Genomic DNA, 17,950 nt, shown 5'->3' on the forward strand with positions numbered 1-17,950 from the left:
TATAACAGTTTTGATCTCAGTTTTGTTCAAGTTTCACCATTGTTCCATCAAGAAAATCTTGGAAGGAATAGTAATAAGTTGCCATGAAGCAAAATCTAACGTCTGAGTCGCAAAATCTCAGAATAAAAAAAAAAAAAAAAACTGATTTTAAGGCACTTTTCAACAACCGACGATATAGTAGGTTTGTTGAGTTAGAGGTTTTAGTTGTTTGTGGTGTGTTCTAGTTTCCTTTGATTTGGTTTGTAGAGTGTTTCTTTGTTCAATACTTTTTTGGCTTTCTTTTAATTCTTCCTGTTGTTGATTCTAGCAGTATGCACTATGAATATACGATTAGGATATCTATGTAAAATGCTTTGGAGTTTTCACGGGCTTGCATTTTTATGGTTAAATTTCTTGAGAACCTCTTTTACATATTTTGTGTTTGGTCTAGTAGTTCAGTGGCCGAAGCTCACACAATTTGTTTGATTGATGACTATAAATGATTAGGACATTGTATTGTTTAAATGCGGTGAAAGAAGTCATTTCTCTATCATACTTAACTAAAATTCATTTTGCATAAGCTGAAGAAAGATCGATATATACTTGTAAATTAAATTACTCACTACCAGAAAAAAATAATTAAAGTAACTAATCGGTATTATCGTGTAATTTTTTTTGAGAGAAGTATTATCGTGTAATTTGATTATATATTAAGCAAACGTGTACATATTAACTAAAGAGAAATTATATTTGTGCAATTATTTTGTGATAATTTTCTCTCTCATACTCACGTTATCTTCTTATTTTCACTCTTCCTTTTTCTCTCTCCATTGTTTTTAACCAATAAAAAAAGAGGAAAAAAAGTTGTCATCAAAAATTATATCAAATGGTTGTTCAAATATAATTACTCTTAACTAAATCTTAATCTTGATCCTAATCATAAATATTAAACTGTTTCTTCTCAAAAGTCACCAAAAAACTGTTTCTTCTCAAAAACAAAATCATAAACTATTACGTATCATTCACGTCGCCGATATAACGTTTTATTTGGTTTGCGTTTTTAATTATTCAATTCTAATTTTTAACGTTCAAATTACGGTTCAATTTTTTTGTTGAAAGGTACGGTTAATTATTTTTACTGCCATCCAAAAAAAAATTACTATTCAATTTAGTTTAAATTAATATTTATTTAATTCCATGCCCATACAGAGTACTGTTTCAAGAAATCATTTTTTTATAAATAAATTATCGGAGTAGCAAAAAATAATATTAACTAAAGGAAATAAATGATTATTTTACGACTAATATAACACGTCAAACGTTTATTTATATTTTCTTAAGGGAAATAAAATAAAATAAAATACTTAATCAGTTGTAAGAATTTTGTATCATTTACTCATATATTCTATATTTTCTAAAACAATTAATAAATCTTCTTTAAAAAAAAAAATCAAATAGATATTTGAATTGTATATTCTACATTTTTCTGTCCTAAGTGAAGGTTTTAAACCAAGCAATAATCAGAAGTAGTTAATGTAAAATGTAGTTTTTTTGTGTGGTAGCCAGCGTTTGAACCCCGAACTTTACATATATTATGCATTATTCTTACCAACTGAGTTAAGTTCACGAGGATAAAATGTAGTCTTTAATAGTATGTATATATATTTTTTGATATTTCATAAAATAAAGTTATTTAATTTTCATAAAAAAGAATAAATTTAGATGATGTTCTGGACTGGCCAAAATGAACTTTGGCCCAATACAATCCAAAGTTCAAACACCACATTTGGCTATGTTACTTGCAACACACCCCTTCCACGCAAGGGGGTGTGCACGGGGAGAAAGAGATTGGTTCAAACGAACCACATCGTCTCTTTGCACGTTCCTGCAATCAACTCTATGGCGGTTACACTTCCCACGATTTCGTAACCGCAAGAGCCAGGTGTGTCATTACAACGACTCTGCAATCCTCTACCTCTATAAATAGGGGACTCACAGCAGTCCCAAGGTATAATCTATCTCTTCCTCTAAACCCTCACTCTCTTCCTCTGCAATCCTCTACCTCTACTTACTTGAGCGTCGGAGTGCTTGCAGGTAGACACCCCACATCTGCTCCAAGAAGCATTTTGGCGCATTTCACCACCACTGAAACCACCGCATTCAAAGCACCGACAGTCACCTTCTGATCAGGTACGATCAGATGACAACCTTTTTTTTTTTTAAAGAACATACTTTTATCATTGAATTTAAAAAAAAAAAAATAGCTAAATGGTCTGCAAATGTATCACTATAAGAAAATAAACACCACAAACTTTTTAAATTTTAAAGAAACCACCTAAATATGCACCATAACGAATCGAACTTGAGACATTGAAGATAAATACACTTTAAGGTTCCAAGCCAACACATTCAAACCAACCTAAGTTTATTTTAGGCAAATTTTTTTATAAATAAAATTAAGATGATACATAGACTGGGGGGACATTAGACCTGACCCAGGTACAATCAAAACGGGGATACAACGTGATAATACAAACCATGCGATCAACCCTAATCAATCCTAACAAAACAAACACTCACACACGGACGCAACCCAACGAAGCCGCGTACGGGCGCGAAACCATATTATAAAAAAAAAAAAAGATGTCGAGTGAACATTCTTAAGAATAAAAAAGTGTTTAAACTAGGCGAATGGATCTACCGCCAACATGGTATGAAGTCCACGTACCAGCAACCCTCTAAACAAAGTAGCAGGCATAGGAGCTCTTTCTAGCAAAACACTCTGAGATCAGTCACAAGAACTGAGACGAAAAATAAGACAACAATGATGCAGAGGTAGGCCTGACGACTTTACACCTGCAGATATCAACATACCTTAAACATCAGAGAATCAAGCACAAGACCACCAACACAACCAATTTCAGGCATATTTGAACCCATATCGAGGGATGTGTTCAACACGTTAGTTACCAACAACCCTTTCGGGGTTATGAAACACACCACCACAAAACAGTCCACGTCTGATACCACCAGTAGTCTCCGATCAGAAAAATAAATAAAAAACATAAAAACAATAAAAAATAGAAAAGCCATCGCCTGTACAACACGAGCAAGAACAAGGCGCAACACCAACAGAGAGCAATCCAACAACAAGCATACCCACAACTACCGAACATGAATAGTGACCGCGATCTAAAAGTAGCAAACCACCAGCAAATCTTGCATAGAGAAAACAAACAGAGACGTGGGGACGCTCAAGGAGAGCTTCACGGCGGAGCACCGAACAAACAGCGACCGCCAGCCAAAACACCTCGAAAAGGAGATCACATCGTGAGATCGAGAGCTGACCCAAAAAATAAACCAAAAAAACACCCCTTCACCGGAAAATGGAGCACTGCGGCGCAGAGAAACAGGGCATGGCGGCAGATCTAGAATGTAATGGAGCAGCAAAATACTACGCCGACTGAAAAAATTTGTTGTGACCGTAAGAAGGGTAAGCACCACCGGTCGTGTAACACCCCGTTAACCCAACAACGTAAATGATAAATAAAATCAGAGTTAATCAACAAACGGAATGTCACACTACTTTTCAAAAATTCATAAATAGAATAAAATGCTATTTATTAAATAATAACTTTGGTAAAAACATATCAATTCATCGCCGCGGAATTATTTTCAACATTAAACAACTTTCAATAAATCTGGCACATGGCCTCAACATAATTATCTTTAAGGATTTAATCCAACACCAACAGGTTCATAATGATACATAAGGAATGATGAATACAACGACAATATTTCCCATCCTGTTACGTATATGAGCACCTAAGACACACGTGAGAGGAGGTCCACTCACGACAGCAACTATCCTCAATCACCTGCAAGTTACCCATACGAAGGGCAACATTTCAAAGCAGAAGGGGTGAGATTCACAAACAATAATAATAGGTATATAAATCATCAACTGTATTTAACAATCTAATTAACAACGGATAATTCAACAGTCTTGCTTCATATTTCATCAACATTAACAACACCTACGAACTCAACCAACAATAACGAAAACAACTCAACCAACAACAACGACTGTGCAACGACACAACGACAAATGCGACAATGCACATGCATGTGGTACCATTTTAACGCGTTTGAATGACTACGCATTCCGGGGCATAAGCCCCAACAATTTCAATGATAAACATTCCAAGGCATGAGCCCTCAACAGTTTGAATGATTAACATTCCAGGGCATGAGCCCTCAACGGTTTATGAGTATGCAATGGACTCAACTTTGTGTATATCAACATACAACTCAGCAACATCGACGACAACGTAGACAATGACAACGACAACAACAACTGTGCATAAATAATTATGACTTACTCCACAACTTGGTCAACTTAATGATATTAATAATCAACAACAGCAGAGACAACAACATAAGCAACTTGCAACATAGCAATATTAATAATAACAACTTGAATGGTATAACAACATTATCTTCAATATCATACCTTTTCCACATAAATATATGTAACTCAAATTAACAACTACTTAATCATTTAATTCAGACTCACTGAAACACAATACAATCAAACCGTTAACCCGTTTTCGATGCCGTTTTTGCCTACACGCTCCTGACACTTAGCCCTATCATAATCTACAAAAATATTCAAGTTTCAACCACCCAAAAATCGATTTCCCAAACCCCACATAATCTCTTATTTGCAAAACGTTTAGACACCGACTTTTCAAACGAAAATCCCAATTTCCATCGACTCAAACCCCAATATTGATTGGAAACTTAGTCTGTAATTAACCTACAATCTAAACATCCTTTATCACCCTAATCCATCAGATTATCTACTTCTTTCCACAATTCAATTCTACATTTTAACCCTAATTCCCAAATTCATAAACAACCACATGTTAAATCAATTTCAGAATTCACAAACACTATGATTATTGAGAGTTAGTCTCACCCTTACCTTAATTTAGATGAACGAAGCTCTACGATTGCTCCGGTTCTTCTCTTCTCTTGTTTTCTCCCTTTTTCTCCAAAACGTTTTGTTTCACGTGAAAACTTTTTTGACTTAGGTTTTCTCCTATTTATTCCCTCAACCCTCTTTATCTTATTCCACTAAACTCTTTTAAATTCTAAAACAGGCCTCACAACTTAATCTTATTTTATTTTCAAATCTTATTCTATTAAATAATAAAATAACACCACTTAATAAAATAACAACACACCACATAATCATTTTAATCACATAAATCATATAATTAGACTCTAAACTCAATAAAATAATCTAATAATTAAATAGGGCGTTACTGGTCGTACCACCTACATCGTGTATAAATCGATTTGGACTTGGGAGAAGAGAAAAGAAAAGGTTGAGGGTGGCTGAGTTTTTAGAGAGAGGTAAGAGGATCAATTCTATAGAGAGCTTATTAACCGCATTATCCAAACCAACCGAAGTTGGTTCACCACAAACTTTATTAATCATTCAACATTGTCAGGTAACTTATAAAAAAATCTCATTGTTTGAATTATACATTGTTGCATTTTTTATTCTAAAATTATAATTATGAATTAAAATTTGTACGCCTCTTTGTTGTTTATCCATTAAATATTACCAAAACAACTTATTAAGAATTGAGGCAGTTTTAAAACAATTATCATCCTTACAACTGGATACATATATTTTGTTACAATGACTTATTCTTTATTCATGAATATTTTAAGACGTCGATATTAATAAATAAAAAATATTCTTGTTAAGTCATCAAAAGTCATTGACTCTAAGTACAAGGATGAATGTCACATTCTATGAGGTGATTCGTAATTTAATTTTCAACCTCTTGTGACTTATTCTTACGCATATAATTTTTTTTTTCTTCTCTTATATTGTGCAACTATGATATGTTATATAAAAGTAAAATCCATTTTTCCATAGTATTCTAAACATAATTCTACATTTATCGGAGATTTTAAACTTGTAGTAATCATCCTTCAACATGTTGTAATATCTACGCTCATAGTATTCCAAATCAGATTCATGGGTATATTCTGATTTTCGGTACGTAACAATAGTATGGTTGTTATAATGAACCCTAATAACCGGAATTGATCCTCCTCCCCTATTCAGATTGTTTTTGTTGTTGTTGTTGATGATGTTGAGGTAGTTGGCGTTGTTGTTGTTGTTGTTGATGTCGTCAACCTTAGTTGTTAACGCTGCCATCTGATCGGACAGAACTTTGATTGTCGCAGTTAAAGCTGTGATTTTCGTCATCGGTTGATCGCCCATGGCTGATCACGTTAGGAAAAGAACAAGAGAAACATGCTCTGATACCAACTAACACAGTCAGAAGCGTCGACCAGCAACGCTAGACTTATATAGAAAAAGAACAGGCTTGCAAGCGACAAACTTATAAAAATAGGGTTCCAGAATCAACCAGAAATTAAGAAAACTCTCTGCAATATTATTGAATGAATAAAAGTTATCTCTTAGGCTACAACTGTTAAGTTTATACTGTTATAATAACAAGTGCTTTTATAAATAGTTGATACTTCAATGATTAAGGTTATCCAAGTGGGAGAATTGTTGAATTTTATGGATTAACCTTAATTAAGAATCAAAATAATAAATTATTATATCAACTATTAATTCTAATTATATATTGCAATGAATAATATGATAGTTATTAATGGGTTGTAATTAGAAACAAGCCGCAATAGATTGAGCCGGTTCTCAAAGTAAGTCAGCTAAGAGGTTCTTCTCTCTGCTGGTGCTTATATAAATTGACTATTCCATTAGGTCATATAACTTTTCATTCTACACTCTTATTTTAAAGATATCAGAAATTAAGGGAGATAAAACTCTCTCAACCCTACTCCGTTCATGGTATCTCTGACAGCTTCACTCAATGTCATACAGATCAAAGTACATGTTTACCGTATTCTATACTATGTCATAATATTGTATTTATGATTTTGGATTATCTCTGATAAAATTCCTTCATTTGCACCACAAAAAGAAAGAAAGCATAGGAGTTATAAATCAAAAGCCAGAACAATAAGTATTGAAATATAAAATTGAAAAGAACAAATCTACTGCCGTTAATAATTTGCACCCCTAATGAAATGATAAATAAAGGGCAGTGTCTACTATAAGCATGATCTAAAAGTAGATATTACTCTATTTAGTAAATCTATATACTTATATTAAAAGAAATATCCTTTGAATTTACCATTTTGCCCCTATTAGGGGCAATTTGGTAAATTAATTATTGGCTGAGTTTTTTTTTTTGAAGGTTGCCTATGAATTTCCATTTTTGCCCCTAACCAATTTTTTTTAATTATTTTCTAATTTTAATATTTTTAATAACTTTTAATTATTTTCCAATTTTCCAATTTTTATATTTTTAACTATTTTTCAATTTTTTCTCCCAAATTCAGTTGCTTCTACATTGCCGTTGTGGGAGATTAAGGTATCGTTTGACCCGACTTTTTTCAAACTTCTCTACATTTTTAAGGAGAATTTAGGGCAAACACAATATCAATTAAGTACTTACTAAAAAAAGAACATTTTTTGAACGCATAAAATTGAACGGAATGAGCTTTGACTAGAAGTTGTTGAATGTTACTTTAAAAAACTACTTCTCCACAATTTATTTCACAAACACCTCTTTTCAACTCACGCTTGGAACTTTTTCTTTATTTTTTAATATTATATTTCAATATCTTTTTCTTATTCAAAAAAACTAAACATATAGGTTTCCATGACACCAACAAATATAATATCATATAGTATAAATTCCAGCATTTATAAAAGTAATTTTTTTAAGAAATCATCGGGCTTCTTCATGAGATTGTCAAGATAATTCCAATTGGGACTAGAAAGAAATTGTGTACGAATATTGTGTTGAAAGATAAAAGGTATTATTTTCTTATTTGTCAGCATAAGATGATAGGATTTTGTATAAGTTTGATAATGACCTGAAAGATGTATTTCCTTATGCAGTGAGAATATAGTTGATGTAACACTATGGGAAAAATATTTCGTAGCTTTATCATTTACCATCTATTTACCTCGAGTTCTTTGCTTCCATTTTGTAGTCAATGGCAACCCAAATATATGTAACAATTTGTCAGGTTCGAGGCTGCTCATCAACCTACATTATCCGGTTGTTGAGAAGTTTAAGACTTAGTAAGTTTGCATTATGATTTCACAATACAGTGTTAGAGTAAATTATTATTTCACAATCTAATTTGATTTTTTTTACCATGTTTCTTGAATTGTTGTCGTGACCTTAACACTTCTCAAGCTTAGAGTCAAAGCATCAGTCAGAACTTAAGTCAGAGTTCGACTTCTTATCGATGTACTTCGTACATCGATTTTTTCAATCTGTCTCAAGTAAGGCCAATTGTTGAATTTATAAACTTAGTCAAGGTCTGCTTTTTTTTTTTATGTACAAACATTCTTTGAATTTTTTACGCACAAATTAAAAATACATATTGCATTATTCTTTATTTCATGTGCATATTTGTGTTAGGATACATATTGCATCACCAATTGGAAAGCAACTAAATTCAATCTTAACCAATTTGGATAATATTACGAGAGTTTCACCAAATGTTCGAAGACATCATTGTCAAATGGTGCTAGCTATAGATGCACATGCGGGAGCGATGCTTAATTTCCATCTGTTTCAACAATGTTAATTGGTCAACGGGGTTCATATAATGCACATGAATGCATTTATCTAGCCTTTTTAGGAAGATAAATTAAAAGTCATGATACATTTTCTTTAGCTTAAAATCAGTTATGCTACCTTTATTTTATAAATTATATGTAACTATATTCGCATACGTCTTATCCATGTTAATATGCATTAGACTAATATTGTTGTTATTTCCCTGTTTAGCATTTCCCAAACGAGGTGTCAAGAACAATTCTAAAAGGAAAGCGCAAAACAATCACTCTCATTAGTTTCAATTGTTTTCATTCTAAAAATTATGTCAATTCCTAATCTCATAAACTGATTATATGATCTCTAAATCAGCTCATACATATTTTCTGATGAATCACAATGTTCCGTTGTTTTAACATCTTTTCTTTCGAAGAATTTTTTTTATGCCGTGATTATCTAAGGTTATTATTTTACCTTAGATAAACATTAAATGTAAAAGTCTGGAGGGAAAAATTAGGTTAAAATTAGAGCTGACATTTTGCATAAATTAAATCTAGGGTTAATATAGTAAAGTCACGCGAAAAAATACGTTAAATCTAGGGTTAATATTGCGTCACGGGTTAACATTTAGAAATAAGAGATGACATTTTGCATAAATTAAATCTAGGGTTAATTTAGTAAAGTCACACGAAAAAATTAGGTTAAATCTAGGGTTAATATTGCGTCTCGGGTTAACATTTAGAAATAAGAGATGTCATTTTGCATAAATTAAATCTAAGGTTAATATAATTTGTTTAGTAAATTTAAAGAGAAAAATTAGGAGCGATTTGTTTATTTTGATTTCCCTAACAATTAACGTTAACATTTTATTTAAATTAAACAGGATTAATTAAATAGGGTTAATACAGTAAAATTAAGCAAAGAAGTTAGGTTAAATCTAGGACAAAATTTTGAGTTCGGGTTAACTTTAAGAAATAAAATAGGTTAAGTATAGCAAGAGGGATTAACATTTATAAGTAAGAGATTAGGTTAAGTATAGCGAGACGGGTTAACGGTTATTCCTTTCCAAAAAAACAACATATAATTGGGAACATCATTTTATTTTACTTTAGATAAACATTAAATGCAAAAGTGTGGAGGGAAAAATTAGGTTAAAATTAGAGATGACATTTTGCATAAATTAAATCTAAGGTTAATATAGTAAAGTCACGCGAAAAAATATGTTAAATCTAAGGTTAATATTGCATCAAAGATTAACATTCAGAAATAAGAGATGACATTTTGCATAAATTAAATCTAGGGTAGGGATGGCAATTGGACCCAGACTCGATGGATACCCGCAAAAAATACCCACAATGGGTAGGGTAAAACCCCGCTTTCATGGATATGGGCACGGGTAGGGTAATTACCCGCAAATTTTAATGGGTATGGACACGGGTAAGGGTACTATACTACCCAGCCCCGCAACCCGCATGTACATATTTATATAATATAATAAATACTTTATTTATTTTTGGTGTACAATTATTTAATTTATTTAGCTATTTAAGTCTAAACCTAAACCTAAAATCTAAGCTATTTAAGTTTAAACCTAAATACTACGATTATTTGAATGTTTTTATTTTAATTTTTGAGGGATATTTTGGATGTTTTTTTATTTGGCTAAATACTACAATTCGTATTATTTTATTAGTTGATTTAAATAATTTTGGATCATAGTTTTATTTCAATTGTGATGTTTTTTATTGTCTTTTCATAGAGAAAGTGCGGGTAATGGGTGGGGGTATGAGCACTTAAGTGCCCATAGGGTATGGGGAAGGGCATTAAATTTGTTGCCCACGAGGGTACGGGTTCGGGTACGGACATTTTTTACAAATGAGGGTATGGGGATGGATACTATAGTACCCTATCCATTGGGTACCCATTGCCATCCCTAATCTAGGGTTAATATAGTAAAGTCACATGAAAAAATTAGGTTAAATCTAGGGTTAAATATTGCGTCACGGGTTAACATTTAAAAATAAGAGATAATATTTTGCATAAATTAAATCTAGGGTTAATATAATTTTTTTTAGTAAAATTAAGGAGATAAATTAGGAGCGATTTGTTTATTTTGATTTCCCTAACAATTAACGTTAACATTTTGATTAAATTAAATAGGGTTAATACTGTAAAATTAAGTAAAGAAGTTAGGTTAAATCTAGGGCAAAATTTTGCGTTCGGGTTAACTTTAAGGAATAAGAGATTACAATAGTTGTTATATTATTTTTTATGTAGTGTTTTAGGCTCTGTGTTGTAAAATTTTAGTTTACGCAGTTTTGATTTTCACAATGATAAAGGACAACAATTTTCCGTAATTTATAAGATTTCTCCTTCGGAATTAAATTTTTAAAAAATACGTTATTCAACCCGTGCGAAGCACGGGTTTGTAACTAGTTTTAATAAAACGTTGTCCTGTTATTTGTTTCTTTTAAATCATAAGTGTTTTTCACTGTACCATTTTAATAAAATGATCTAAAATTGATTTAATAAAAGAATACTTATTAAATTAGTGAAAGAGTAGTAGTGTATTGTTATTTATAAACTAGAAATAAACAAAATGTAAATTTTAAAACATAAACTAATAATTTTTTATTGTCCCATCGATAAATAATTATAATTCTAGTTGTAAGCATAAACTTATTTGGGGAGGTTTAATTAAATCACAATGTTATTCAATGTTAATTTTTTTTTAGACCGGTTGTCCTCTGCGTGCAACTACGAAGACTAATCTCTCGAGTCATGTGAGACACAAAAAGACGACAACTCTCCCTAAGAATTTTAACTATGCTGCATGTCTAAGGCTGCATTCGAGCTGAGGACTTTAGTTAATTTAAAAGATACTCGTATCATCTCATCTAAGCGCTCGAGTTATTAAATGTTTAATTCCGGTAAACACCAAACATGTCTTTTTGCATATATCTAAAGTTTTTAAAGGAAAAAAATAAAATAAAGAAAATCTATTATTCGTTTATGTTTTCGTCTCGTTCCTTTCATGAATAGAAGAAGATAAATGTTAAAAATAAACCATTGGGTTTTCAAAGTAGCCAGTAACCAAAAAATATGTTATATATAGATGTACACAAACATATAATTGTGGGTGTGTATTCAGCTAATAGGAAATTAATAGTAATAGTAATTACGCAATCAAGATCTAGCACAAGTGGTTGATGCGTATGTGAGTGTTATAAACCTCGATTATCGTATTCGATTCATACAAGAAAGAATATGGAGTGGCAAAAATATTATATGGATATGCTACTTGTACCATGCGGGTTTCTCATTCTTGTTTTCTATCATTATTGGTTATGGCATATGACTCGATCACAGCCATACACTACAACTTTTGGAAGAGATGCAGATGGTCGAAGATTTTGGGTTCCTACCATGATGAAGGTAACACACAAAACTATAGCTTTAAATTTTATTTTATTTTTGAACTGCAAATGAAAATTTTTATAAGAGGAAATTATTATAAATGATGTTTGTAGGGGACTTAATTTACATGTGTTTATTCAAATTGATGTTGCAATTTTTTGGGTTGTTGAATGAGACTTTAGTTATGCGTAATGATATGATGATGGATTGCCTATAAAATAAAATTTTTGGGTTATCGAAATAAATTTTTTAGGTTCTTTTAAAGTTTAGTTGCAAGTTGCAACTACCTTCATTATTTGTTTACATCAATATTTCTAATTATTTTATATCTTTTTGGTACTAACCAATAAGCAAGTTGAGTCCCCTAAAAAATATATAAGTAAGTTGAGTAATAAAAACCAGTAAGTAAGTAATGAATAAATATTGAGGAAGATAAACGAATCTCCTATCCTAAAGGGTAAATTAGGAAAAAACAATATACTAGTAAATTATATAAATGGTTGTACCAAATAGGTCAATTGGTGAGCAAAGATCCATCTCAAAAGTTTTAAAGACAAGGTGCAAGGTTCTATCTCTGAAAAATAGTCTAAGTGTTAGGATGTGAATGCTTAAGTTGAAAAAATAAAAATGCCTGAGCTTTGTCTAACATGAAGCTCTGAAAAATGGTCCAAGAGTGGACTCATCATTTTAAATTAAAAAATCATTCTACAATAATAAAAATTGGAGAATATATAAAAATATTTTATTGATATCCAGCTGGTCCACATCTAACCCCCCCAAATGAGTTATATTTGGCTTTATGTCCCACGTAAGAACCCCACTTAAGTTGAAAAAAAAATTATTGGTGGAAATTATTTAAAACTTTTTTCATTGGTGTTATAGAATTATTGATATAAGATAAAAAAAATATTGGTCGAAATCATTTAAAACTTTTTTCATTGGTGTTAGATTGAATGTTTAGTATATACGATTATTAAAAAGTTATAAATGAATAATTTGTAAATGTGAGATTCGCTTAAGTACTTAAAAGTGGATATTTTATAATGGATGATGTGAGAAGCTAGATAGGGGATATCTCAAACTTCTAAATAACAACTCGACAACGTTTAAATGAGATGACACATGATTCTTCTAGTTTGATCAGGGTTCTGTGTTTGAATTCATGCTTCGACATGTAGCAGCATTAAAATTCTTAAGGAGAGTTTGCCACCCATTTGAGTTCCATAAGACTTGAGAGATTAGTCTTTGGAGTTGCGCGCATGCAGAATACCTACTTTACACAACAAAAAAACTTCTAAATAACAATATTTTTACGGATTAAAAAAAGATTAACATTTAGGATTTAGATGTGTTTTCTTTTTCCTAAATCCTAAATGTATATACATACAACATTCTGCTATGCCCTAAAAAACTAACAACGTTTTACTGTTAAAGAAAGACATTATACAACAAAAATCTATTGAAAAGGTAATTTATCAATTTAAATATGCGACTCTTTGTTTTTTATTAATTGAGCAAAATGTAACACTTCAAAGATTGAATCAATAAGTTATATGGATAATTTGCTCAAAAAAAAAGTTATATGGATATTATCATATGAGCTTAATTAGCCACCAAACAAATACATTAATGCTTTTTTTTGGTTACCAATACATTACATTAATGCTTTGAGTAAACTATACTGTTAAAATGATTTTTTTTTTTAAGGATGATACGAATGATACTTCAAATATCAAACTAGAGCCATAAGTAAGATTGCTTTTACGAAATACCTTACTATGCTTTTCGTGTCCCTTCGATTATTTAAGTGTTTTTTTAGAAATATTTTGTTATTATAAGTTATTTATAATTTTTAAAGTTGAAGGTTAATTTAACTATATATCTTTTCGTAAAAAAACACCTAGCTAACTATTTATTTCTAAGAGAAAAATATATTTAATGAGACAATAAGCAGTCCATAGTTTTATCACGAGAGAAAGATTAGTTATTTTATAATTGTATACTTTACAATCTCATTATATTTCCATTAATAATTCATTTTTTATCATCAAAAAATAAAAATAATAATTTACTTGTAAATATATGCAGGATATTGACAACAAAAACTTGGTTGCAGTCCAAAGTCTACGTAACTTAATAATGGGAACAACCCTAATGTCAACAACATCCATTCTCCTATGTGCTGGTTTAGGAGCAATTATAAGTAGCACTTATAGTGTTAAAAAACCAATCAAAGAATCAGTTTTTGGAGCACATGGTGAATTTGTTGTGGTACTAAAATTTGCCATAGTACTTACAATGCTATCATTCTCATTTATTTGTCACACTCTATCTGCAGCATTTATCAATCAAGTGAATATGTTAATATCAACTCCACAAAGTGTTAAGTCTATGGTAACACCAGAATATTTAACCCAACATCTTGGAAAGGCTATGTTATTGAATGTTGTTGGAATTAGGCTTTTCTATACAGCAATTACACTTCAACTTTGGATATTTGGGCCATTGTTACCTTTCCTCTCTTCAATGTTAATGGTTTGTATACTTTACAATCTTGACTTTGTTGGTGGGGACCGCCCTAGGAATGTTGAAATGGAGTTTATTGGGAATGATCCTTGATAGATATTACTAAATAAAATTAAGTTATAGAAGAAATTTTAGAAAAGAAAAATATGAAATTCTTACTTTTATGTTAAGCGAAATTCAAAACAAATTTAATAATTTTTCCATTTCTAATTAGAGTGGTTAATCCTATTTTTTTAACAGTGATATTGAAATGTTTAATTCCTATTTCTTATATATTGTACCCTTTGTGTGTTCTTAAAGGAAAACATGTTTGTATATATGTTAGATAATATTTGTATTGTCTATTTCATTGTATAATTATGTATATTTATATTTAGATTTATATTTATACGAGCATTTTGACTATCAAGCGTTACCAAATTGTAATCGGAAAGATGCTCTTGTTGTGAAACTTATGCGGAAAACTCTTGGTTACAACACTATCAAGGATTGTCTCCAAAAAGTTTGGAAAATGCAAGGAGGATTTGAAATCATGGATAATAATTTGAAATCATGGATAATAATAACGGATTCTACATGGTGAAAATCGACCTAACTGTAGCCAAAGAAAAAATTATCACCTGAGGGTCATGGCTGATTTTTTATCACTACTTAGCAGTTTCTCACCGGTCTCCTTAGTTTGCATCCTCTAATGCAAAGGTTGACCCCTCATTACGTTTTCCTAGTCTGAACTTAGTTTATTATGATGAAAGTTTCATGTTGGCAATGGCTTCAGCAATAGGAAGACCAATTAAAGTAGACACCAATACTTTGAAAATTGAAAGAGGTAGATTTTCTAAAGTCTATGTCGAAGTAGACTTCATTGTACTTGTTGTAGGAAAAATTTGGGTCAATGGACTCTGGTATAAGGTCCAATATGAAGGCATCCACCTTATTTACATAAATTGTGGTTGTTATGGCCCCCTTGGTCGGAATTGTCCCCTCACCCAAACTGTGTCGGAAGCGGCAACAGAACCCCACAATAGCCAAAATTTGCGCCCCAGCCAAAAGTCAAACCTCAGTCAACACCCAATTATTCCTCAACAAGAAAATTGCAGCGAATCATCTTAGAGGAGTTTTTAAAATGATAGTTGTTGTTAATAGATTTTATAGCAAAGGTCATGGGAACATTTGAGGCTTGTTCTATTTTACTCTTTAGAGATGTGATCTCTTCTTGTAACTTAGGACATGCTTCAAATGTATCAATATCCTTAGGTTTAGACTTAGGTGTTATTGATACAATTGACTTAGGTGACTCTTTTATGGAAATTGCAAATTGCTTGTTCTATAGAGATGCATACTCCTTTTAAAAAGTTCAAAATCTTCTTTCATTTTTAAAATTTCAGCCTCTAACTTGAGAATGGTTCTCTTTTGAGAGCCTATTTTTTATAGGCATTCATATAGCATCTCCATGCATTTCTATAAGAACATTTTGCAATTCTTTATATGAAGGATTATTGTCGGAGTCCAAATCACTAACCTCAAGAAGCTTATTCTTTTGTCTTTGTTGTCACATGAACCATAGATTAGCAACTTCATCGTTATTATAGTCACTTCGTGTAGAGTAAAATTTGTTCATCTTCCCATGCTATGTAAACTCTTCTCCCTTTTGACATATCAGATGAGTTAGATTTGCCTTTTGTTTTAAGCAATTCGGGACATTCACTCTTTAGGTGACCGGATTTTCCACATCCATAGCAATTTGGACCCTTTTCATCCTCTTGAAGGAGAGTCTTCTCAGAGTTCCCAAGGTTCTAATCACTATGCTTTAACCCATTCTTTTGGATGTAATGATTAAAGCGTCTAACAAACTACCCCATTTCTTCATCACTAGGTGATTCACTTCTGGAGTCACAATCTCGATGTTTAGACGAGGAGGCTTTTAGAACAACTGGTTTCTTTTCTTTTTTTCTCAAGGTCTTCCTCACTAGACTTCAATCTTATAAATCTCATGCTCATGCTCATGCTCCTTGAGTTTACCATAGAGAGTGGTAATGCTAAGGGTATTAAGGTAGTTTTGTAATTCCTTAATAGCCGTCACTTTAGGTTGCCAATCCTTAGTCATACATCTCAAGATTTTATTAGTGCAATCTTGGTTTAAGATGTCCTTTCCTAGGTTTTGTAACTTGTTAACAATATGAGTGAACCTCATTTCCATAGAGGAGATGGATTCACCATCCTCCATGCGAAAAAGTTCATATTGTTGAATGAGAGTATTAATTTTAGATTGCTTAACGTCGTCAGTTCTCTCTTGAAAAGTTTCCAACACGACCCACATAGCCTTAGCGATTTTACAATGAGAGACGGAATGATACTTATTCACCTTAAGAGAGGATATGAGTAGGTTTGTCCCCTTCAAATGGTATTGGACCTTCTTTTTGTCATCGTCACTCCAATCGGCTTTTGGTTTGTCTTGTGTGACACCATTAGCAACAATTTGCGGTTGAAACCGCCCGTTGGTTATGGTATTCCACACATCCATGTCCACCGATTGGATATGAATGCTCATGAATTCTTTCCAATAGTCGTAATTTTCGCCGTCAAAAATTGGTGCTATATTATACGCCCATTTTGGCTCCGTACTTGCCATATTAACTCTTCCAATGATAAACCGTTAGCGAAGAGACCAGGCTCTTGATGCCACTTGTTGGTGGGTTGGCAATGTAATACGCGCTATAGGTGGGGGTGAATAGCATATTAAAATTAAATTGAGTTTGTAGCGAAAGCGTTTTTAGTAAAGGTAAATTACGACTTATCGGATTATGCAAGGTTTAATAACCATGATAATAAATAACAAGACTATATTCAAACTAAGATCAAGTTTGAATTGAGAGATTCTAAGTAATCTTAACACAATTCACAAAAGTTACAAAACAAGCACAACTCAAACCAAACCTAAAAACAATTAATCAATGATACTAATTAACACAATTGTGTAGGTGTTATAGTAATGTAAGACAAATCAAAATCAAGTTTAAAAGATTAAACCTAGATCACACTTAATTTCTACACTTTCAATTTTTAAAGCTTCAAATACACAATTAATCAAAATTAAAGAGGATAGAGAAGAGAGAGAACACCGAGATTTATAGTAGTTCACCCTTTCGTCTTCGCTTCGGGCTACGTCTACTCTTCTTGATGCAAAATGCCTCCACCAAGGACATCCACTAGAATTCGAATGTTTGATTACAGGAATTCCTTGAAACTACCCTAGTTCTTCAATTCCTATACAATCACTCCCCCAATATTCAAAACCCCTAGTTCATGAGATGCATCATATTGAAAGTCTTCTATGT

At 31.8% G+C, this 17,950-nt stretch overlaps 1 protein-coding gene across 1 annotated transcript; it reads left to right on the forward strand.

The window, feature by feature from the left end:
- The first annotated feature begins 11,798 nt into the window (after nt 1–11,798).
- On the forward strand, nt 11,799–14,888 carry LOC25496603 (uncharacterized). Its single transcript, XM_013597167.3, has 2 exons — nt 11,799–12,107; nt 14,178–14,888. The coding sequence occupies exons 1-2, from the start codon at nt 11,940–11,942 to the stop codon at nt 14,706–14,708; spliced, it is 699 nt and encodes a 232-aa protein (XP_013452621.1). The 5' UTR covers nt 11,799–11,939; the 3' UTR covers nt 14,709–14,888.
- Nucleotides 14,889–17,950: the final 3,062 nt, after the last annotated feature.

This window comes from Medicago truncatula, chromosome 6 (genome assembly GCF_003473485.1).
Source record: "Medicago truncatula cultivar Jemalong A17 chromosome 6, MtrunA17r5.0-ANR, whole genome shotgun sequence".
NCBI lineage: Eukaryota > Viridiplantae > Streptophyta > Magnoliopsida > Fabales > Fabaceae > Medicago > Medicago truncatula.

What these genes read in the sequence shown, in the direction of transcription:
- LOC25496603 (XM_013597167.3), top strand. Translation starts at nt 11,940, where the DNA reads ATGGAGTGGCAAAAATATTATATGGATATGCTACTTGTACCATGCGGG. An exon ending in GGGTTCCTACCATGATGAAG is followed by an intron (nt 12,108 to 14,177) that starts GTAACACACAAA and finishes AAATATATGCAG; the next exon opens with GATATTGACAACAAAAACTT.